Here is a 26593-nt window from a genome sequence, read left to right as displayed (position 1 = left end):
GCAGTTGTAGGCGCAGTGGCGGTTGTTGTAGAGATAGTTGTTGTATTTTTTTTTTTTTTATGTTGTTGCTGTACGGGTGTTTTAGGGTTTTTGTATTAGGCGTAGTTTTAAGAATATGTGTTGTTGTTGTTGTTGTTGTTGTTGTTGCTGTTGTTTTCTTCTTCTTCTTCTTCTTCTTCTTCTTCTTCTTCTTCTTATTATTATTATTATTATTATTATTATTATTATTATTACTTTTATCATGCTATTATTATTATTATTATTTTATTATTTTTATTTCTCTTTATTATTTTATTTTTAATATCAAATTTATCAAAAAGCAATGTCATCGACAAAATCTGTAAAGAATATGATTCTCGTGCTTACCACCATTTTGGTCAATCAGATATGTCACAGTTTGAAACTGTGAAGAATAGGATCCTATTTTTCCCAGACCTGTGAAGAATATGATCTGGGAATAATAAGGTCCTACAAACCATAATTAAATGAGACTTAACATGCACTATTATAGAATAAAGATTTATCCCAAGTCAAAGTCCGAGGACATCAATACATATTCGAAAACACTACAATGGACAGCTGTCTTTTGGTGAGGTCTTTTGGATATGCCCGAGGTAAGTATTTCTTATTTTGTAAAGGCTGGTGTTTTTTACCAATTGAACAAGAACGACACTCAAACTGTTATTTCTATTCTAAATGTTGTCATGTGGGACCAATAGAATGGCCTCAACCGTTAAAGCTAAATGTTTAGGTGTTGTTGTTGTTTTTTTCAAATACGTATTTTCCCATTACAAAAAACTAAAGATATAAATTATTGAAATGACTTGATTTTTAAACTGAGTCTGAACAAATGTACAACAATAACAATTTAGTTTTGTTAAATATTCCATACGACTTTTTCATTAATACTTATATTTGGCACAAAAGAGGTAGTACCTGGTCTCCGTTGGCTGGGTAGAGCCTGTAGCCATTTTTGTACCACGTGATGCTTGGTTTGGGGTTGCCCGTGGCGACGCATTTGAGACGGTCTCTCTGTACCAGAATTCGAGTATAAACCTGGGGCCTCTCTAGGAACACAGGGGGCGCTGTAGGATAAAACACTTTTGAACCTGACTGAATGTGACACACACTAAAAACATAGAATACATGTCAATGAAGCCGGTATGCAAATATAAGTCAATCAAAGGCAAATGTTGTATTCAATTCGAAATTCGAAGTTTTCTTGTGTTTTTTATAACATTGCTGGATTTTTTAAGTCGAAAAAGACAAAATTTCGATTTAATTTCAATAGAGTTTGATAACGTGCTTGCTAACAATGTCATTCTAGGCTATGGACTTGGTTTGGGCTTGCAGGCAATACTTCGACGGTCATACAAGGCCTTCATTTGCATTCACTCCTTCAAATCAATACTTAGCTGAATTGTCTGATACCTATGGCTACGCTGAATCAGGTGCAAATAGGTTAACTGAGAAATGTTTCACAAAGCCGTGATCGCAACGCAGACCTCGATGGCGCTACCATGACTGTAAAAGTCTCCTTATTTCTGAATAGTTCAACTAAAATGGCCAAATTATTAAAAGTGGGTCTTCGATTAAATATTTGACAACATGTACTCAGTTTGTCCCTGTTGTTTTAGTTGTGTTCTTTACAGACGAAAAGATAAACAGAAATCAAATTCGTGAGTGGTCAACACTTTCGGGGCGCGCGATGTGAGATCTATTAAAAATGATTTCTTCGAAAACTAAACATTCCCCTGTAAAATTGCCTACGAAATACCTGGACTAATAATGAAAAAGGATATGATTAGATTATATTGAAGCTGTTAAAAAAGCCAAAAAGGCAAGGTAACGATACGCAAAATTATTACGAATTAATAGTCAGCTTTAACTAGAAAAATCCGATATTGTTCATATTATGGTATTGTACGTGGTACAATGAGTCAGCTGTATTGGCTGTATGATGTGATGTCCGGCAATGTAGTTCACTGACTTTCTTGAAAATAAATTGCCTGTTCTGTTCTTTATATGGCCCAAGAGAAGAGGTAAAGTGGGATGCCACACACATTGTTGTTCACTTTATTGGCTATGGTGGTCATTTACACATCCATTTCGGATGTAGTATAGCATTTTCTTTTAATACATTAAACCCAAATACGGTGTTGTTCGACCAGTCTCTAATTTGTTGTCCTTGTTAGATTAATATAGGAGTGTAAAACTTGTTTCTTCGTAGGTTATAGACGAGTGGTCAGTATATGTCCATTTACACATTCATTTCAGATATAGTATTATATGAATATTGACTGCCTAGTGGACCACACGGCATATTATCAACATGAGGTAAATACTGTCTAGTGTCGACCAAGGCAGTTAATATCTATCTTAATTTACCTAACAAAAGAGTTCATGACATCAGAGGTTAAACAGTGCGTAGAAGGCGATAGTGTGGTGAAGGTCGAAAACATTGCCCTGGCGCTTTTACTAAATGTTCTATAGAAGTGAGGTATACTAAAGTATTATATCAAACCAAAACCACACAGCTCTGTATGAACACTCCTTGTTACATGTATATGTATACATTTTGTGAAACTGGTGTCTTCGTATAGTGGAAATGGACGAGGAACCGTTTGGCGCTTTGGTGACCTAACAACTGTACCAACCCAGCCAGGCACTTTGTGTTGAACAATTATTCACGTCGAAATAAGTGTTTGAGCCTTACTCAGTATATCAAGTGTGTATTTTCTGGTGACGTCAAGTCCTCTCGAGTGTTTGACAACACACGTGTATTCCCCGGCGTCAGACTTCACCGTGGAGCTTATCAAAAGGCTCGAGCTGCCTGAAATCTTTAATCTGCCATCGTCTTTTGCCATTATTGTACTGCCATCTGAAGAATTAATAAAGTTTATATTGCCGCAATGGATATAGCGCTGCGGAATATATTAAATATGCTCCAAAATATATGGGTTGGCATGAGTTTGTCTCTGTGGAACAACATATCTATATATTGTGTTAATAATAGTATATAATAAAACTGTTTTTTAATTTCTTTCAGGTCAAGTTTGTTCCGTTGTGTATTCGCCTGTTATTACACTCATAAGAAGCAAAACATTTCCCCTACTTGTTGTTGTGCGCATCCACTTGATGGAGACGCCGCTGCCGCCGGTGACGAGACACTCGAGGAGCGCAGGTCTGCCCTCCGCAACAGTCACCGTTCTTGGGGTAGGTAACAAGCTGGGCGTCGTCGGCGGCGAACCTGATCGGAATATATTTATATGTAAAATAACACTTATAACACCAATAAAACATTCCTGGTTCAACCTGAGCTTCACAATACAATATTTTACAAGTAGATTTTATACGGTGTTTTGATAATAACTGACATTGTCCCGGCAGTTTGTATTCATTGTTGTATGCTACAAAGACCAAATACATTCAAACAAAAAACAATCGTTCATAGCACACATGCAAATAATATCTCATCAATATATTAATAGTGTGTACAAGCTTTAAAACTACTAATACATATTTAATGAATTTGAAAGTGATGCTCTTATCAAGGTTTATCAATGTAAATGTTCAATATGGGTCGCATAAAGCATTGTCGTGTCACTATTTGACAAGAACTTGTACAGAATCAAATGAAGTAAAACCTTACAAGACCAAGCATCAGACTTTCCAGACAAAGTGTTAGGTTCGCAAATAAGTTCTCTTTAGCATTGTCAGCGAACAGAATAAGAACATTGTACACAAACAAGCAGATACCGCTGGTATTTTGACAGATTTATGCTCATTTTTATTTTGTTCGGTAATTTAATTTGATTATAAGAATTTATAGCACACCAGGTGCAGAAAACAGGGCTCGTTCCAGTGTTCTCGGTGTTCTTTAGTTTTCGCAAACATTTTAAGATATATTTATGTTTTTGCATGGTCAGTTTTCGCTCATTTTGTTATACCAATATAAGTTTTCAAATATAATAGTTTATGCTACCGGGTTGAACGAGAAGTGTGGCGGTCTTTTGCTGGATGTCTATGTCCTGCCCGCTACGGAACACCTGACATATGTATGATCCCGTGTCCCCCTCTGTCACGTTGTACAGGTACAGCACGCCCGCCAACGCAGATATCCTGCATAAGAAAAAGGGAAGTCAGCGCTGTAGTAATAGCAATAGTATCGCTATTAATATCAGATATTTAATGATATATTACAGTTATTTGATCCCTTCGATGCAAAAAAAGAGTTTCAAGGACTACATCACACACTTTCAAAAATCATCTTTTATGCAAATTTAGGCAATAAATTGAACACATAAAATACAGGTATCCGTTTAAACTTGATGATTTATAATATCGGTAATAAAGGCAAGTTTTTCTGGTATTATCTACCTCACATCTAAAACACATCGATATATATAGGAACTTTGTGTTCAAACGCATACATAAAAGTTTTAAAACATGATTCAGGTGTGCATTTGTTTGAAACTTTCCAACCTTCAATACATTGAACGTTTATGATGACTGTTTCAACAACTTTTTTTTTGGTCTTGGGATTAGCCAATTCTTGCGTCAATGTCTGGTAATCAGTGATACAAAACTGCTGAAAAGAGATCTTATCATAGTTTTTGTTCATACTTACGTTTGAAATATTGATTTTTGTTGGCTAAAAGCGTTGCTAATGCTTTAAGTAAAAAAATTCTCAATTGAGCTCTGTTCTATTGTGAGGTTTCTTTTATGACTAAGTTGAAGGCATTGATGCCAAAATCAGCTGATTCTGAGACAAAGACTAAAAAAATATCAATGTCTAATGTCAAAACTGTCAATCTGTGACAGTTCAGCTTTATTAGTTTGGATTGTTTCACAAATAAGTATATTGCAGATATCTAATTCTAAAAAAAACGCGCTTATTTGGACAGATGTCACCAAAAAAACACAAGACCATGTTGATTTGATACTCGGCAGTTTCTTGATTATCAAAATACCTTTTCGATATGCAAACGGGTTCATAACACACCTCTGATGAAAGCTTCCTTCGCCTAATTCCTTAACACATTAAAGCCTATATCAAAGGTAATATGATATGTCCTTGTAAAACAATTACCTCCAAAAGAATAAAACGTTAGACTATTTTGTCAACTCCACCCACTTGTGTAATGATGAAGGGCCTAGATACTATAGTTGAATGTCAATGGTCAAGCCCATAAAAAAAGGATACTGTGATCTTGTTTAGAAAAACAAAACACAGCAATGCATAAACAGCCAATGGAATAATCAATAGAAGTTGTTGGATACAAATCACTCGACATTATTTAAACCGATGACATACATACAAGTCAATCGGTAGTCTTTCTTATATCATTGAAATACCATATAGTGAAGTATTTTCAATTGTAATTGAGATGAGATATAAATATTATTTTAAATAAGTTGGACATTTCACAGCAAATGCATAAACAGCTTAAAACAGAAGCCCGGTAATCGATTAAAAAATGAAAGAAAGAGCTAAAATAACAATGCATGAACCTCCACAGTTCACTGGCACCACAACCTATAGATTGGCGCCACAATGATCACAAACTCGAGCCTAGTGTACCCAGTATAGCAAATAAAGCTCCCAAATCTGTAAAGAGGCAACCTTTTGTCAATAAAAATATAAAATATGTGAGGGAATTGCTAAAACCTATGACACGATACCATTTTTAATCAACATTCAGATTTTGATTCTGGATTGCATTTGTTTGCTTCAAAACAACTCAAGTGTATTATTCCGTTGTATTTGAATAAAGAGCATTGGTCATTCCGAAACTGATACAGCCAACCAAAGATAAAAAGCAGGCGTTTCTGATTGAATCTAAACTTTATTGACTTAATGATTTTGGTTTCTCAAATCATAAAGTCGTAGAAACAAGATATGGAAGATTATGAAAGTAACGAAAATCTACACGTTTAAAAAAAAAATGGCAGTCTTTGGGCTCAAACAAAGGCCTGAAAGAAATTATAAGATTTAGAAACTGTGCTTGAACCATAACACTGGTAAAACGATGATATTGAAGCTGTCACAAATACTTTAACCAATTTATTTGTTTCCCATGCCGTATCAAAACTGCTGCTTCCGGTAAAAAGTAGACATAAAACAAGAAAGATGTTATTATCTCGTTTAAAACAAGGTGAAGTTATATATCAAAGTTCATCTTTTTGTTTCGCAAATGCTTGTGTGAGAAACGCAGTTTTTTGTGTTAATTTTCTACAATTGTAAAGGAATTCACATGAACACCCTCCTTTCTGTTATGGGGAACGTACAATGACTAATGACTATTTAGTAACAGTTAACTCACTCTTTCTTGCAAAATTTGTTAAAAATGGTTAATTACTTGTTTTTGATGTTTCCAGCAAAAAATATCATGTATTTTCAAAACTAGCCTAGGAATATTTTTATTTAATTATGCGTAATCATAATTAAGAAATGTTCTTCAAAACGTCCAACTGGTTGCATAGTGGTGTAGTCACTTTAGAAACTTCGTGTAGCTGCTAGCTTATCAGATAGCTGTCGTTAAGCCATAACCATTTACTGTAAGGTATTTCATCCATATTTACGATGTCTGGCAACCATACGTGAACTTAGTACTATTAAGAGCATTGAACACGTGGAAAAATCACATGTAAACAAAATTGTTTGTGACGTCATATGGGTCTTTCCTCTGGTAAATGTAAGGTTCAGTTATTATGAAACTTAAGGCTGCTGTCTCCATGGAATGTCCCTGTAGTTTCTATTGACTAATGTAATGTATGTATACTATAGTATATGACCAGACAAATATAACGATCGACACGTTATTGTTGCAATCTTTGATCTGTTTCACTAACAACTGTACTCTTATTCAACAAGCAAACCTTTCAAATGATACCCATATAAATATGTGGCCACTATGCAGGATTTTGTACCTTTCTAAAAAAATACAAAAAAGTTGTTCCCGCTGATTTGTGTTTTGAATCCATTGTATTTGGTGGTACAAACCTGTGGTCGGTTGTTGAAACTGAGGTACCGTCGGGATGAAGCCATGCGAACAAGGCGGATTGGTCATGGTTATGGCTCACTGCGCACTCAAAACGCACCGTGCTCCCAGCAGTCGCGTCCAGGCTGCGTGGAGTCAGCGTTATGGAAGGCTCTATAGTGATTGGAATAAGAGGGAGACGTTTGCAGAAGTAGAAAGCGTATTTATAAAACGCGAAATGAAATTGTACTTATTTTGCAATTTACGTATGCTGTTTTTATCATTATATCATACGTTATTCTAACATGTCTACAAAACATATACAGAAAAAGAGATTGCTTTTTTTTTAAAGCGCTAGTCTCTCCTATTGTGTGTGCAAGCGTTCTATAGTTATTAAGTGAAAAGCGTTTTTTTCAACTCAAGGTCACTGCGACCTTTACCTTTAACCTACTTATTTCAAAATTAATAAGGGTCATCAACAAGTCATAACCAACTAGCATACCAAGTATCTGGATGCAAGTGTTCTTTAGGTATTGGGCAGAAACCATTTTTCAGCTTCAGGTCACCGGACTCACAGCAGAAATACCGTTTTCCACCAGAAGGTCTCCGGACCTTGACCTTTGATCTACTGATGTCAAAATCAACAGGTGTCATATTCTAGATATGACCAACTTGCATACCAAGTATGAAGTGACCCACCTAAAGAATACTCAATTATTGAGTGGAACCCGTTTTTCACCTCAAGGTCACCGTGACCTTGAGCTTTGAACTTTTGATCTCAAAATCAACAAGGGGCCATCTACTAGTCATGACAAACTAGCATACCAAGTATGAAGCTTTTGGGTGCAGGCGTTTTAAGCTATTAAGCGGAAACCGTTTTGGTTTTTTTCACCTCAAGCTTTTACCTTCTGATCTCAAAATCAATAGGGTTCATCTACTTGTCATGACCAAGTAGCACACCAAGTGTGAAGTTCCTGGGTGCAAGTGTTCTTTAGTTATTGAGCAGAAACCATTTTTCAGCTTTAGGTCACCGGATTCACCGCGAACATATCTTTTTTTCCTAAAGGTCACTGCGACCTTGACTTTGACCACTACTTATCCCAAAATCAACAGGGGCCATCCTCATGATAAACTTGCATACCCAATATAAATCTACTAGTTATGACTGGCATACCAAGTATGACGTTCCTGGGTGTAAGCGGTCCCAAGTTGAGCGTAAAGAAAGTGTGACGTACAGACTGACTGACGGAAGGACTGACTGACTGACTGACGGACTGACTGACGGACAGACTGACGATTAGGGCAAACACAATATATCACCCCTTGAATGGGGGAGACATATATATGGTAGTAATAAAACAAATACTAAAACAGGTTAAAAATGAAACAGTTGTGTGTGATCTTACTTGTAACGTAAGTGTAAATCTGTGCTCCGATGAATTCTCCATTTGCGTTGGAGACGAAACATTCATATAGACCGCTGTCGTCCCGCTGGCGTTTGCTGAGGAATTTTTCGATGATTAAGGACCCGTTTGATGAAATAGATACCCGTTTTTGAGGTAGCTTAATATTTTGCCCGTCTTTCTTCCATGTGTACTCAAGTACTGATGAGGTTGATGTCACATTACAGTCAAGCACCACTTTACTGTTTTTGCGTACCTCGAGGAGATTCTTAGTTGTGTGAACGGCAGCATTTTGAGGTATTGTTATGACTGATTCTGCAAAGAAGTATGTTACAATGCATTCACGAAATTATTGTAAAAAAATAGCATTTCATTCTGACAGTGAAAAACAGTAAAAAATAGTAATAGTTTTCTGTTGATTTTTGTTTTTCCGGCGCAAACTGTTTAAAAGATCAGTTACAGTAATTAATATGTTGCAAATGTATAAGGTTGTTGCGTGTGTAAGCCCCTCTCGCCAGACATCGTGCCAACGAGAGGGATTATCATTAATATATGTTGTTATCACTTCTTTCACAACAGTTGTAAATAAAAACAATCTTTAACTAATAACTAATTCTGCTGTTTCACTTTAGGGTCCTTACATAACAGTCCAATAAATGTCTGGTCGTTTTGCGTTACATGCATACTTAGTGACATTGTTATGCAAAGAACCGGTTTTCTTTGTTCATTTTTGGAAATCTAAACGAAAATGCCTGGAAGCGGTTTTTTAAAAATAGGCAGCCTTTTAGCGAAAACATATGAAGATAGGTTTGAAAATTCATCAGACGATAGCGAGCAGGCGAAACCAGCGCAAACCCGCTTCAACGCAAGAAAGACAACCGGTGCTTTGAGATTTGAGAGTACTAAAACAGGGGAGAGAACTACTCGCGTCCTTGTGTTGCGGGTAGCTTGGTATGTATGACCGTGAGGACAACTGCGGAAGACGTTAACTAATTGAATTTGAAGTTAACATTTTGAACATTTCATTTTTCATATCTATAATTGTAAGATATGAACTCAAGTCTGATTCACTGATTCTATGACAGGCATTGAACAATATGACACTATAATGAATTAATTTATTTTTGGACCAAGGTCGTTGCAGAAGATTTTAAAATATACGTCATGGTTATATTAATACAGATCCTACGTTTATAAAAATGAGAAAAAACACACGCAATAAACATATTTGTCTAAACCTCTCTTTATCCTGAAATGAAACGGATGTACAATGTTTTACACGTTTTCACTATATTTGATCGTGATTCTACGGTACATGTATTTATATACGCTCACTGCTGTAAGTTGGAGATCGTGTGAAGTTCATCTTAAAACGGAGCGTTCATTTGTGTGATGCAGGAAGTCAAAATAAACCTCAAAGTTTTAAATCAGCAAGACTTGAGACTACGTTTCATTACCAAGTTTCATGGACCGAAATTCAAAGAAATGAGCAAGGCACCAAATGCCGTATCGTTGATTTATAGTATTAATACACGATCTAATAAATTGACAAATTTGTGTTTATTTTAATTTCTAAACTATATGTCAAAAAAGAGAATAATTCTCACACTGATTCCACAAAATGACGTAAGCATTTTCTTCCACATGCATGTTTGTTCAGAGTAGCTTAAAAACAAAGCGGCGAAAGTCAATAAGGCGCGGCATGATATATCAGTTTTCAAAATTAAGTCTGCACATGAAATGCGTTATCATTTATTTTAGGTCTTTACGAAAGATGAACGGTCGTTCAACTGTGTTCAAATGGTTCGTTAAATTTCAATATACATCTCTAAGTATACAATAAGCTATAACTAGCCTACTCACATTATGTGTTACACATGCATTGCTCTTGGCTTTTTATTGGCAATAAAACTCCTTTTATAGCAACTGTGATACATGTAGTTGTATAAGAACACTGATTTCACTGATCGGATCACAGAACAGAACAGAACAGAACACTGATTTCACTGATCGGATCACAGAACAGAACAGAACAGTATTTCATTCATGTAAACTGTTTAATAAATACATTCGAAGCAGATCATACTAAACGCTAGTATTTGGAATCGGACAGAAAAAATGCTATCGATAATCGGTTTATGAAACCGATCAATGATTGATAATTAATCGATTTTAAATTATTATTTAATTATGTTTGGTCATCATATTAAAGGCATAAAGATACAGTGCATGCACAAGTTTTAAGCACAAATGTTCCCTTGCAATATTGTTTGTCAATTTCTCTACATAAATTACATTATTTATTCAGAAAGCAACTATCGTTTTGTGTTAACAAGTTATTTTTACAGAACATGAGACCACAGGCTCTATTATTTTGTCTTAAATTTAGTATTGTATACATGTGTAAAATAAACACAAAGAAAGATATCAATTTCTTTTTAATAATCATTCAGTAACAAGTACAACAAGCAGTTGAATATTCTATGTTTTACAAGAACAGTTTCTTTCCGAAAACTAAGATAACTAAATTCTTACATAAGTAAACGGTATCTTGTTTTAAAAATCCCTTTTAAATCACAAACATGAGAAGTTGAGAACCAATCCTGTAGCTGTTAAATTACAAAGAACATTTGTAATTAGGTACTGTAGTGACTTATTGACTTGATAAGATAATGAGTACATAACTAAACATAGTACCACCTTAACATTTCAACTCAAACTAGCATTAATCAGAAATAAGTAAATACGTATGTAGCGGTAACGTCCCTTGTTTCTATAATCGATTGTTCAAATTTCACTATCGATTGTCGCCGAAGTAGGCCTTTCCGATCAATTGTCGATTTTAATCGATCATCGGCACAACACTACTAAACGCAATTCGGTTGTAGCACAAAGTCAGGAATGACTATCATGGCAAACAGCTGCACAAATGGAATAAAACATAATTAAGTTATTAAGTAAAGTTATAACATACGTTATTAGTGCTTTGTAAAAATGCCAGTAAGTAATAACATAGTGAAAGATGATTTTAAACAGTAGTATCGCCACTGCATTACACAGAGTACACAAGTACGTGTCTTCAAGGCATTGTATATGTATTTGCTTGAAACAAACAGTTCAGACTTATTTTCTTCGACAGCAATTGAAAACATTTACACATGCAGGGTCTTGGTTTATCAGAACGTTTTATTTAAAAAAAGTCTCAGATCCGCTCAACTCACACCTGCATGAGTTCAGTTCAGAATGGGGGGGGGGGTAAAGATTGTGTGTTAAAAGTTAGAAGGTTAGTGATTCAGATAATGATTCCTGAATGTGGTTAAAGATAAGTTCCATATATGTAAGTGATAAGTTCCATATATGTAAGTGATAAGTTCCATATATGTAAGTGATAAGTTCCATATATGTAAGTGATAAGTTCCATATATGTAAGTGATAAGTTCCATATATGTAAGTGATAAGTTCCGACCAGAACAGTTATTAATTCATGAAATGCTAATATTGCGTACATAAGTAATCGTTCATGATCCATTCAGTTCTTAGCACAAAACAATGACATACTGCTAGATAACATAGTGCATGGCACCGACAAAAACGTATAAATGTCATCCATTTCAGGAATAGGAATAAACACACTCATTGTGGTAGTGTCCGCTCTTTCGGTGTCTTATGAGAATGGGCAACTAATTAGTAACGTTCGCCTACTCGTCCTTGGAGTAAATCATTTCGGCATGCTCTTGCGGTTCGCTGGTTAATCATAGTTTGAAGAGCACACTTTAAATTACTATACACTAAAGACTGATATAGTAACCGAAATAATCCATTCATTCATCCGACTTCTAGATCGGGCTTGAAATATTGACGCTTTGAAAAAAGGGCGAATGCTCCGATTGAGAGTTCCTTAATAACAATGATGAAACAAAATGCTACATAACACATCATTTAATGATGACTTCGGGACTACATCAACACACATTGTACAAATGCCGAACATTACGTAGGATAGTTTTAGTGTGCTGTTAAAAGGTTTTAAATTGGTTATAGATTTAGACTGCATTATTTAGTAACATATCTCATGTCGATTGCAAGTTGACCTCTTGTATTATGTTGGTTCGCTTTATCACAAATGGAATTTTTATATTTTTCTTGAAAATTATCATATTTTTAAGGTACATGCCACTAGCAGGTCACAGACTACTAAACACAATTCCTATATATTCTACACACAATTGACCAATTTGCAAGAATAACACTGATTTCTTGAGTTTCATGACCCGAACACCATCTATGGGGAGAAAGTTACACATGTGTACTTAACACTAAACAAAGTGAAGAAAAAATACGTTTCTAAATGGAAAAAATAATTCACTGAACGTAACCGTTTATTCGATAAAGTGACCAAATCCGACGTATGAACACAAACAATAGGGTGAAAATGTAAACAAAAAGTAGGCACTTCCGAACTGGTGTTACTTGCCCTTTAAACTGCATGCTTTCTTTTCTCTGTTTCTAAAGATACTGACAATTGCGTTCCATTCACCGTTATCGTGAAGCGTAAATGTTAACACACGTACACATTCGACTCTAGATTGTTCTGAAGCACTACGAAAATAGCTCATTAGTGTCAAAATTGTTCATAAATTTAAGACGCCTTTCATGGACTCTGAAAGATTGGCACCAACAAGCGTTCACCATTAAATCAACACTTGAACACTTCAAATTAATAGAAATAGCGTTTTTTTCAGGATTATGTAGATTTTGACAAACAATACCAAATATTCATTCAAACCTTAATTAACACTGATCTGGGAATTGTATTTGTTTTATTTGTGTCTCAATCACGTAACAAATTGAAACATATGACACAAAAACAAATTCAACCACATCACTACACCACACTTGAGCCTAGTAGTATTTACGTAATCAAAATGATTTTAAATAGAATCTCGTGTCAAACTCAGTTCAATACGTGAAATGGTAAAAAATACAATTGTTAAGAAATCATTGGTCTAGGAACATTGATAAGCTTATATGAATTCCCTAATAACATCTCGATAAAACATTGGTCACTATGTGTATTCGTAGAAAAACTTAATAACGCGTATACAAAAATACAAAAATAAATTCAAAGTATGGACACTTAATTAGCAGTTGACTCATGAAATGAGTAATGATTATCCCGCCAACAACACTTTTCAGAATGCCAATTGGTAACAAAGTGGGTATACACAGTAGAAATGAGCGTTATTGAAACGTAATGTCCCTCGTCCGTTTTATCCTTTCTACAATTTATGAAAGTAGTCAACAAAGAGCAAAAACATAATGTTATCGATGTTACATGGGCAATAACTAGTATTTGCAAAGACCAAGGTAAAAAAAAATCGTATTTGTCGCTTCTACCAAACATTCATTCATTTTATGAAAGCCTTTGAAAAGGTTTAGAGTAACAAAGTGCACACCAAATTTACACTTATAGTATGCCAAATAATAATGACGATGTATGTAACAAATATATATAATATATACAATGTATTGTCCAATGCCAAGGTTAACTAAACTTTGTCTTGCCCTTCTAATCAGCGTGCTTGTCAATTATTCCCATACAAAACTATGCCACAAACATCTACTCAGCTTGCTATATGTTTTGCATACCAAAACAAAACTATATATTGTACTTCTACTCCGCATGCTTGTCTACTTAGCGTTTGTGAACTATAACAATACAAAACTATGTCCTGCACTTTTACTCAGCGTTTGTGAATTATACCAATACAAAACTAAGTCATGCACTTCTACTCAGCGTGCTTGTCACTTATACCATTACAAAACTATTTCATTCACTTTTACTCAGCGTGCTTGTCACTTATACCCATACAAAACTATGTCATGCAATTATACTCAGCGCGCTTGTCACTTATACCCATACAAATCTATGTCATGCACTTTTACTCAGCGTGCTTGGCACTTATACCCATACAAAACTATGTCATGCACTTTTACTCAGCGTGTTTGTCACTTATACCCATACAAAACTATGTCATGCACTTTTACTCAGCGTGCTTGTCACTTATACCCATACAAAACTATGTCATGCACTTTTTCTCAGCGTGCTTGTCACTAATACCCATACAAAATTATGTCATGCACTTTTACTCAGCGTGCTTGTCACTTATACCCATACAAAACTATGTCATGCACTTTTACTCAGCGTGCTTGTCACTTATACCCATACAAAACTATGTCATGCACTTTTACTCAGCGTGCTTGTCACTTATACCCATACAAAACTATGTCATGCAATAATACTCAGCGTGCTTGTCACTTATACCCATACAAAACTATGTCATGCACTTTTACTCAGCGTGCTTGTCACTTATACCCATACAAAACTAAATATTGCACTTCTTCTCAGCGTTTGCGAATTATACCAATACAAAACTATGCCATGCACTTCTACTCATCGTGCTTGTTACTTATAGCAATACAAAACTATGTCTTGCACTTCTTCTCAGCGTTTGTGAATTATACCAATACAAAACTATGTTTTGCACTTCTACTCAGCGTTTGCAAATTATATCAATACAAAATTATGTCTTGCACCTCGTCTTAGCGTGATTGTCACTTAAAGCAATACAAAACCATGTCTTGCACTTTTACTTAGCTTGCTCGTAACTAATACCATTACAAAACTATGTCTTCCACTTCTACTCAACGTTTGAGAATTATACCAATACAAAACTATGTCATGCACTTATAATCAGCGTGCTTGTCACTAATACCATTACAAAAGTATGTCATGCACTTTAACTCAGCGTGCTTGTCACTTATAGCAATACAAAACTATGTTTTGCACTTCTTCTCAGCTTGCTTGTCACTAATACCATTACAACAGTATGTCATGCACTTATACTCAGCGTGCATGTCACTAATACCATTACAAAAGTATGTCATGCACTTTAACTCAGCGTGCTTGTCACTTATAGCAATACAAAACTATGTTTTGCACTTCTTCTCAGCTTGCTTGTCACTAATACCAATGCAAAACTATGACTTGCACTTCTACTCAGCGTTTGCGAATTAAACTAATACAAAATTATGTCTTGCCATCGTCTCAGCGTGTTTGTCACTTATAGCAATACAAAACTATGTCTTGCACTTCTATTTAGCGTGCTTGTAACTTATGCCAATACAAAACTATGTTTTGCACTTCTACTCAGCGCTTGCGAATTATACTTATGCAAAATTATGTTTTGCACTTCGTCTCAGCGTGTTTGTCAATTATAGCAATACAAAACTATGTCTTGCACTTCTACTTAGCCTGCTTGTTACTTATACCAATACAAAACTATGTCATGCAATTAAACTCAGTGTGTTTGTCACTAATACCATTACAAAACTATGTCTTGCACTTTAACTCAGCGTGCTTGTCACTAATACCATTACAAAACTATGTTTTGCACTTCTACTCAACTTGATTGTTACTAATACCATTACAAAACTAGGTTTTGTACTTAAACTCAGCGTGCTTGTCACTTATACCATTACAAAACTATGTTTTGCACTTCTACTCAGCTTGCTTGTCAATTATAAAAACCAATACAAGATTGTTTGATGGAGGGAAGGACAGATATTACTGGAAGTTGATAAAAAAAATTGGATGTTTGTAGTGTGCGCTATGTCAGTCGAGTCATAAATATAATTACTAACGAAAACGTTGTAAAAATAGTTCATGACAAAATACCTTATACGACAATTGAAGTAATGACGGATATAAATTGTCTTCATATGACTGCCTTTTGGGCAATTTTGCTTGGTTTATGAGTACAATCTTATCGGGTTTGCTTTAACGAGTGCATATTCTTTCCAAATCTGTTTAATGAACAAATTGTTTTCGAAATGGCTCATTGATGTTCAAAGTCATATTATAACACTTGTTGGTGTAAAAGAGTGTACTGTCCTCCTAAACATTACAAGAGCGCGGAGGGCCAACACTATCGCTGGTCTTTTTTTCGCAATTGAACAATGGGCGAAACCTGACAATTATTAGAATTATTCACCTCAAATACATGCGCTTATTTGAGCTGGCATTATGTGTACCAAGCCTGAAATGAATATCTTGACCGGTTATAGAGCTTACGTTTTGCACGACGACGACACCGAGACCTCGACTTCTTATCTTAAAAACAGGCGAGCTAAAAAAGTAGTATTATTATATACATATTGCACACAACCATCTTGACAGGGGGATATCCCGTTGTCAAATAGTTGTTTTACTTATGAACAGTGAAATAAATTACACCAATAGGTTAAAATAGACTCATAAGCGCTCATAATATTCGACATGTATCCGGTGCAAAAAATATTTGTAAATTAAGTCCAGCGGCCTGGGATACATTTCATCAAGTTCTTCTGTTAGAAATATCTCCTACTTAAATAACATTTTTTAGATCGAATCTCTTTAAATACTAGTAAAATTACACCACTCATGTCAGGATCAATTTCATACAATACATCTTGTGTTTCAAAATGCAGCTATGAAGTATGAATAAGAACATTTAGAACATCAAACTGAGCCTGTTTAAACCATTATTGTTGTGTGACCTGATCTTTGGACCGTAATAAATGACATTGAAAGATTCGTTTGTGGTCTGGAATGTATTACCCGTCCTACATATAAATGAGATGCATGATTTAAATGTGAATGAAATTCTCTCCCTCTCTACCCTTGAGAACTGGATACTTATTTAGTTTAAAGCTAGTCAGATTACTGCTAAATGTTTTACCTAAGTCCTCGCTATATCTACTTTTAAAGTTAATCATTTGCATAGGAGTATAATAAAGTTTAAGCTAGCTCTGGAGTTTGAATTAGCTAGAGTCATCCTTAATACAACTGACCCTATAAGAGTTTGACGTTCATTGGGGCTGGCATTTGTCAGATTTATTTTACGTAGTCTATTATCTTCAAAACCGTTAACTACTAGTAATAATGTGCTACAACTATTGCATAAGAGCTAAAGAACTTTTAACACGTTAGTGAACCCAGTAAACATACACGTATTATATGAACTATGTTCAATACATCTGTCTAATTGTCCTTCGGGTTTGAGCATGGAATGAAACATCCTGGTAGAGGGCAGTTATTAAATGTTTTATGTGAAATTGCTTTTGGTGGGGTTTGAGCATGGAATGAAACATCCTGGTAGAGGGCAGCTATTGAATGTTTTATGCGAAATTGCTTTTGGGAGGGTTTGAGCATGGAATGAAACATCCTGGTAGAGGGCAGCTATTGAATGGCTTATGTGAAATTGCTTTTGGGAGGGTTTGAGAATGGAATGAAACATCCTGGTAGAGGGCAGCTATTGAATGTCCTATGTGAAATTGCTTTTGGGAGGGTTTAAGCATGGAATGAAACATCCTGGTAGAAGGCAGCTATTGAATGGCTTATGTGAAATTGCTTTTGGGAGGGTTTGAGCATGGAATGAAACATCCTGGTAGAAGCCAGCTATTGAATGTCTTATGTGAAATTGCTTTTGGGAGGGTTGAGCATGGAATGAAACATCCTGGTAGAGGGCAGCTATTGAATGTCTTATGTGAAATTGTTTTGGGAGGGTTTGAGCATGGAATGAAACATCCTGGAAGGGGGCAGCTATTGAATGTCTTATGCGAAATTGCTTTTGGGAGGGTTTGAGCATGGAATGAAACATCCTGGTAGAGGGCAGCTATTGAATGTTTTATGTGAAATTGCTTTTGGGAGGGTTTGAGCATGGAATGAAACATCTTTGTAGGTGGCCGCTTTTGAATGTGCTATGTTCAAATGTTCAGTCATGTACTCCTTGATGTCTTAGAAGCTTATGAAAGCATTGTAATCGTTTTATTTTCAGAAAAAAAAATATACAGAGATTAGCCAAGTCGACCGAAACATATTGGTACATGTGAAATGCGTTTTTCAGTTGGAAAAATATAGCAAAACCGAAATGACAGACAGACTGAAAAAAACCCACAGAAACAAACACAACGCACAAGACAAAGACCATCAGGGTCTACATCAAAACATTGTGGGGTTGCCTCGGTCAGCCAAAGCACACATGAATTCACTTTGGGAGTCTCAATGATTAATAGTCTAAGGACACACACAAACGAATCTGTCACAAACGAGAAATACAAAAGCCAGCAAAACTTCTCTAGACTAGTGATAAATGCATCATTAAGGGGTCATCCCGTACAGTAAGGACAAAATATGAACACATTTGGATAGAAAACGTTAAGTTGATGTCACAAATAAAAGTCAAAACTACTGGCTAGTCAGACTCATATGTATGGTTCGAAAAAGCATGTTTTGGTATATGTATAGAACAAATCCCACAAATAGAAAGATCCATTTTTTAGAATCCCATTATTGGGCCGTGTTCTAATGTTATTAGAAACAGTCTTTCTGTTGGATAACGTTTTAACAATTCCTATTATGATTGTTTTCTTTATATTTAAAAGCATTATCATGTATGAATATCAACGACATTTTGAAGCTTTTTAACCGAAGAGTTTGTGGCCATGTAGCTATCAATTAAAACATTAATAAAAGGCTAATATTTTCTATCTGTATATAAAGTATATGTTGTTGTTTTTTTTAATTAAAGTAAAATGAGTTTAACATGATAATGAATTAATATAAAAGATACATCAACCTATGTTGTGAGTCTTTAAATGTTTGATACTGTACTCCTTATGTGGGGGGGGGGGGGACTGTCGCCCACACACCCATATTCCCATGATATAAGGTTCATGTGTTCATCGTTTATACGTAATACAGTACATCAAGATTACAAAATCGAGCTGAACTTAGAAATGATAGATGACAATGCTCAATGTTTTTGTTTGACAAACAAAAACTAAAGAAACTCTATATGCATATCAAAATTCATTATAAACGCAATATAACAATACTGATATCAACTTCAATACGTAACTATCAAAATATACAGGTTTTATGACTCTAGGTGGCGAATTATTTTTGGAGTTTTGGTCGACACCAGTCCAGTTATGCCTACTTTTGCTAATTCAATGGCCATAACTTTTTACTGAGTGAAGCAGGATACGAAATTCCAGGTGTAACACTTTATCACGTAAATAAAAACATTCCGCCAAGGTTACTTGACAAAAATAATTTTGGAGTTTAGAGCGACGGATACTTGTAAACTTACGATCTGACGGACAGGGTCAAATCTATATGCCCCCCCTTTTTTGTGGGGACCCAAATTTTAACTGACTTTGCTTCGTGAACATATTGGAGTATTTAGAGCTGTAAACATGAAACTCCATTTACTTTAAAAAAACAACATATTAATAGAACTGTCACTTCCATCAAAACAAGAACCATAATTCGAAAATGTCAATTTTTGCTAATTGAAGTGCCATAACTCTCTCTTATCTATGTGCACTGTGCAGCTCCAAAACAATCCCAGGAGCACAACTTATTCAACCCTAAAACATAATCCTTTGGTTTCATGAGTCTAGGTCACACAGGTTTAAAGTTTTGAATGCCAATTTTCGGTATTTAAAGGGCCATAATTATCCACTTACTATGTGTATCTGCAAACGAAAACCAAGATGCAAAACTTCGTCATCTCAAAAACATTCCTCTAATGTTTCAAGACAATCGGTCAAATAGTCTTGGAGTGACACAAATTTGAATAATAAGTACGGACGGAATCACGAACGGTTCTCACATATCAACCTTTGTTAGGTATTTTCCATACATCAATTATGAAAGTATACCCACTAAGTCCTACTAACGCTGCCTAGCTGCCAGAAATTCTGATGTAATTTCGGATTCAAATTTGCCCATTCGTATGAAATTGATAAAAGAAATAACCCATTCGTTGAAAAGTGTCTAACAATAGCGCAAATCTGCCCATTTAGGAGTCCTAAATGTGAAACAACAATGTGCTTTAGATCAGAGCCAGTACCACAAGACTCATGTCGAGTAGACCTCTGGTTGATGCTACATAATAAATCAATGTCATATTGATCAAATCTTAACTCTGTTTAAACTAAAAATAGAAGCCATGCACCACCCCTAACAGAATTATACAGTTACTTTGAACACGGAGAGGAGCATAGGTGAGGAGGTGACTCCCTTAATCCAATCAAAAACGAGGGAGACAATCAATGCCCCAAAAATTGAAATATTCAAACTTTTATACAGAATTTTAATTATGGAAAATGTCCAGCGAAGTTTGACGGGATTTTAACAGAGTCTATACAGAGAACCTCTCATCTAATGTTGATCCTGTATAAAATGAAAAACATTATTTTAACAATGGGTTTAACTTCAAAAGTGTGGTCAATAGGAAGTATCAAACGTATTTTCAAAAACAAAGGGAGTAAAGATTAATGTAAAAACAACAGACATAATACTGTTTTGAGCCACCTGGCAAAATTATTTATTTCTGTTCTTAATATCAGATTGATTTCGTTTCTAAACGATACTCATTTATTTAGTGCAAACAAGTTGACTTTCGATCATAATACAACATTTACTCAACATTGTCATATTTTTGTCTTACGCAAATTAATTTCATTACTAAGGTCAAAGAAAAGGAAACTCTTGTGATGTTTCGTTGACTTTGCTGCTGCTTTTGATAACATCTCAAGAATAATTCTTTGGAGCAAATTACTACATAACGGCATAACATGAACATTATTTCAACTGATACATAACTCATTCCAAAATAGCAAGCCTTGTATTTCCGGTGAAAATAATGAGTTATACATATAAATGAGCAATTATGTCCGGCAAGGTAAAAACCTCTCATCTGTGTTGTTTAACAATGTATTTTAAACTACATAGAGCAATACAAGATAGCTAAAGGTAGTAACGGAATTGAAATTAATATACAAGATGCAGACGTGTACGTCCTTATGAATAGTAATATTACTTATCGCTGATAACAATGTCCTGTTCGCAGAAAAAGAAAATGAGATGCAATCAATTTAATGCATATTGCAACGAGGTGCAGCTTACGGTAAATATTGACAAGACAAAAGTAGTTATATTTGGAACAAATAAACAATGAAAGTACAGGTGATGAACGTTGATTAATGTTAATTACCTATAAATATATATATGGTTGAATTTAGTACCTCGGGAAGCTCTATCCATATAAAGAAACATTTAATAGAACAAGCGAATAAGGCTGTACATCTATAATACAGAAGAATACCAAATCTTGATTTACCAGCTGGCCTGCCCTTACAGTGATTCGATAACACAATTACACCAATAATTTGCTACGCTTATGAAATCTGGGGGTATAAAAAACTGAGAGTGATCGAAAAAGTGCATCCGTCCTTTCTGCGCAGAATAACTTAAACCAGACAAAGTTCACCGTCATGTATGATTTATGGTGAAATCGGCTGATATCCTTTAGAAATTCAAACTAAATAAAAAATGATTAATTTCTTGAGAACAATTATCACAGGTAATGATGACAAACTTAGTTTTCTAAGTTATAAGACCCTGACTTTATCAACACGATACTCCTTCAAATGGTATAAACATGTCAAAACAACTTTAGGTGAAACTGGTTATTCACATGTGTGGAATAACGCAAGTCACATACTCCAAAAGTAATCGACAAACTAATCAACAAACTTTAATTGATTCATTAATACACACGTTGCAAAACCTCAATGAATAATTTATGTTTTAAAGATTACATTACAAACTAATTTAAGACCAATTGCAATTAGAACCTTACCTTATAAATCTAAACCCATCTTTAAGGATCCCAATGTCAACAATCAGAACATCACATCATAAGTTTCCAGTGAAAACAGGAAGATATACAAATATTGACTTTAGCCTAAGGAAACGTAATTACGGTAGAAGAGATATCGGTGATGAATTTCATTATATCACGCCTCCAACATGAATCACGCAACGCCATTGGTCAAGGACTGGTCGCGGTGACCAAATATGTTTCCATATTGGGTCACTAAATCTTGATATCGTACCGAATGGCGTTATTTTTCTGACTCCGATGAATAAACGAAACATTTATCAATTTAAACAATTTTCGACATGATTTATACTCTCGCTCGAACCCAAATATGGTTTCCTGTGCCCCTTATATATCCAATATCGGACCACCTACTAACCCCGTTATTTATGATACATTGTTCTTCAAGGTTTTGGCTCGGTCCCTGCCGACCTCGAGCGATCGCAGTTTTACTGTATATAGGATTTGCGTTCGTGACGGTATAATGCAATCCAGGGTAAGACGTAGTCTAAAATAATAGACGTGTTATACGGGATTCTTCCAATCCCTAACTACGTGAAGAATTTGCCATATCAAAAATCTAAAAAAATCCGTCAACGTACAATTATTTGGAATAGAGTAAGACGGACTTGACCGCCGAGATATGGAGATAATGCTGTATTAGTGGTCTGTAACCAAAGTCAAACTTGCACTGTGTTTATGGTGTTAAACATGTTTAATAAAAATCATATGCATCTGTCAACCTTTTCATGGGTTATTGTCCGGACATCGTATTTTAGGCAATTTGTACGTTTTAAATGGGGCTTTTCTTCGTCAAAACTGAGTGGTGTGTAACCATAATAGTGTTAAACATGTGTACCAAAAGTTAGTTAAGTTATTGATACAGGTGATTCATTTGAATCTAATTGGTTAATAATTTTGAATAATGTATTTATTTCAATTGGATTCATTTATAGCTTAAACGCATAATGTTTTATATTAAGAAATGGTCAACAAGATAATTCAAGGCCAATATCTCTAAAATAAATGTTGCAAGCTGACAGGCTATTAAACGCAATTTACTCTGCCTGTAAACATTAGGTTTGATTAAGAGTGCATAGCAAAAGATTGAGTGAAGGAGCATACAATGTTATTTCGACAAGTATACAGGCTCGTACGCCTGAGTGAAGAGTGTGCTAAAGGTGGTTTATTGACATCAGTTTAGAAATATACATATAGACATACATTTGGTAGGGATTGAAAAAGAAACGCTTAAGTTAGAGAATGGACAAAGTGAATTTGGTCAACCTTGAACTAGTCATGGGCCATAACTCTGGAAATGTGATCTGGCTGTTAATCAAAAACTGATTAGATAATATCAAAGTGAACTTCGTTAAATTTTGAATACTCAAGGGCCATAACTCAAATTGTTTCGATGGATGCATGCCCATGAAACAATGCTACCCGAATTTGTAAAGATTTTATATGTTAGCATTCCGCGAAAATGGAAGTGTTGCATGTTTGCAGCGACCTATCATATTCAAACCACTTATAATATCAATTTTAATGTAAAGGGATCAATATATCCAATAAATAAGTAAGCCAACTGCATTGAATGTAGAAGGGGCACAGCTGTGGTGTCACTTGAGAGATTTATTTCCCGTTAGAAGATGAAGACACTATGCCGCAAACACGGTCACTAGGCTGAATCGTGGATGATAATTAAGTTAGTATGTACAAGTGTTGAAGCAACTATATTGTATTGTAAAATACGACGTTATGTAATAGTTAGATGACATGAAGTCAAATATTAATGATAAAGAATGGGCGGAGTGAGCGTAATCATCTTACTGACTTGAACACAACCTGATTGACTGACACATTGTCAACGCAAAATCTGACACAGAAAGTGTGACCTTTAAAACCCCGCGAAAGTTGAAATTCGTAATGATCCCTAAGCCTAGTACTTAATGATTGCCTATCTGCATTTTCATTGGCTGAGAATATTGGTTGTATATTGGTGCAAAAGATGGTGGAAATTCACCGCATACTTGGTCTTGACAATGACTTAACGCCTACAAACACTGTCAAAAAGTGTCATCATGAATGGGTACTTAAAATTTAAGTTATTATCTGCACAAGGTTTTGCTGACGCCGCCGCCTCAGCCGATAGGAACACATATATGTTGCCTTTACAAGTGACACGAGCATTGATAAGGTATTAAAGGGAGAAGTCGACGTAAGTTTGGTTAAATGTTGACAAATCAAAGGCCATAACTCCAGAGTTAATGGTGCGTCCGGGCTGTTCCTCGCACATTGACAAGACTGAAGGAAGTGTGCCCATTGAAATATTGATTAAGAAATATTTAAGTTAAAGAATGGATTGTGAATTCGGTCATTTTTTCATAAATCAAGGATCATATCTTCATAGTTAAAGTCCATCGTGCAAATGATCGAACTCCATCGATACATTATGCCTATAAACATTATAATCAAGTTTGGTAAATATTGGATACGAAATGCTGAAGCAAGACAGCAGACAGCGTGTATTTGGTCAAGGCTAGAAAATAGTGTAAACGTGCTGTTGACTCGCTGTTGGTCGAAGTCAGTCAATTATATATTATGCCAATAAACAAGGTTTGGACGACGACATCGGGCAAAACGATCCCTATGTGCCTGCTCAGCAGAACCAGGGCGTGCTTGACAACATTGACTATATAAACTATGGCACTGGCAATACATATCATATAATTAAGGCATTTCACTTAGTGTATGAAAATGCTTTAAAGAGATATTAAAAAGACTGATGTACACTCAAACTCAATATGCAATACATTGCTATTAAAAATGGTGACACGTATTTAAAATGCATGACTCAAAAGTTATGAGAAAATTTACAAAAGCTCTCGTGTACATTAATCTACAAGCGAATTTGATTGTGTTCACACAACTGAGCAATGAAAAATATGGCCTTGATATGTAGATTTTGTTTAGTCGTTTTGAGTTCAATTTCAAATATCGCCTTATATTTATATAAGTAAATACTCGGTTATCATTATTTTGCAGTAAAAATTAGTTTGAAAGTACTTTCGTAATAGTGCATTCCCTGTCCATATTTCCCTTTATATGTATTTTACAAAATCTCGAAACAGGCAAGTAACCCAGCGTAACTTCAAAGTTCTCGCTGATACAAAGCTGAACCTCACCTTGTAATCTTTACACCTACTATGATTTCAAAGCATGCATGGGCACATTTAAAGTATGTGGTATTCACAGATGTGCTTGATGTAATTTAGCTTCACGAGAGTTATTTTGCAAATTTTATTTTAGGAATTGGCGAATTTCAACTTTTCGCACTTTTTTTTATCGAACACATTGTGCTTGTGGCGACAATTTTTCCCTTATATATGTAATATTTTCAAGTAACAAAACAATTAACATGGAAGTTATGTTGTGACATTGCCGAACTGGATGAAAATATTACTGAAAACTTACTGCAAGTAGACGTCGAATATTTTCAAGGACTTATCTAATGAAACAATTTTCATTCAACATGACTGTCTGAATATATCATTATGGTTCACCGGCAAATGTGTTAGATGCGAATGTATGTAGTCAAGTGGCGGCACATTTATCATGCATTACAATAACGACATAGTAATTAGATTGTAACAGATTATATCTCGAAACTTCTCGGTTTAAACAGTATTTATTTTATAACACATTGTATCAAGTAATAAATAAACAACATACATATACAAGTTAAAGATTGAGTCGAAAGTCAACACATTTTCTTGCTATAAACAATACTATGAATTTATGAAACCTTTGCAATGTAAGCTTCTTAAAGAACATCGTTGAATATACCTTGTATATAATGGTGTATGTGTGTTGTCGTTATTTTCTTTCTTTCCCATTCGATTCTGATTTTTTTTTTAAATTGGTAAAAAATAAAGATAATTGAATTAAATTATTTATAACACATTAGGCCATCAGCAGGGAGGGGGTGGACCCGGTGCCCCCCCCACCCACACACACACTTAAATTGACTTTTTATGTGAAAATAAGAGACAAAAGCAATAAAATACGCTCAAATTGTCTGTAGGGAGTACCCCCAACCCGCCTGCCAATATTTTATAACCTTTAAATTTCGATTTTTGGGGGAGGGTCGAAAGTCATAAGGCTGTGCCCCTAAGTTACGCCCAATCTAACATCATTTTTTTGGATCCGCACCTGCAAGTGCATGTGGACTTCTAAACATTAAGAATTACCTCTACCAACCTATGGGACTAGAAGGGTGTTGTCCACAAACTGCGATGGAAACTTCCAGTTTTCAGCAGTCTACACTGTAACCATGAGCATGTTCTGTAGCATTACTTGACACAGGCTCTATTGTAATGTATCGAACTTTAATTGTTTTGCTTCACGTACCTATTTATTTCAGCCCACACAA

At 35.2% G+C, this 26593-nt stretch overlaps 1 protein-coding gene across 2 annotated transcripts in view; it reads right to left on the bottom strand.

Annotated features, from left to right (window-relative positions):
• LOC128227722 (protogenin-like) overlaps window positions 1–26593 on the bottom strand; it is a 45526-nt gene that overhangs the window by 17192 nt on the left and 1741 nt on the right. For both annotated transcript variants that reach the window (XM_052938504.1, XM_052938505.1), the window contains exons 2-7: window positions 8390–8701; window positions 7007–7157; window positions 3986–4122; window positions 3116–3250; window positions 2717–2881; window positions 937–1085 (exon numbers count right to left, since the gene is read on the bottom strand). In XM_052938504.1, the coding sequence (XP_052794464.1) occupies window positions 937–1085; window positions 2717–2881; window positions 3116–3250; window positions 3986–4122; window positions 7007–7157; window positions 8390–8701 (1049 nt within the window). The remainder of the gene's footprint in view (window positions 1–936; window positions 1086–2716; window positions 2882–3115; window positions 3251–3985; window positions 4123–7006; window positions 7158–8389; window positions 8702–26593) is intronic.

The sequence above is a fragment of the Mya arenaria genome, chromosome 3 (genome assembly GCF_026914265.1).
Source record: "Mya arenaria isolate MELC-2E11 chromosome 3, ASM2691426v1".
Taxonomy (NCBI): Eukaryota; Metazoa; Mollusca; class Bivalvia; order Myida; family Myidae; genus Mya; species Mya arenaria.
The sequence above is the reverse complement of the archived record's forward strand: the minus strand, read 5'-3'. Positions and strand labels throughout refer to the sequence as shown.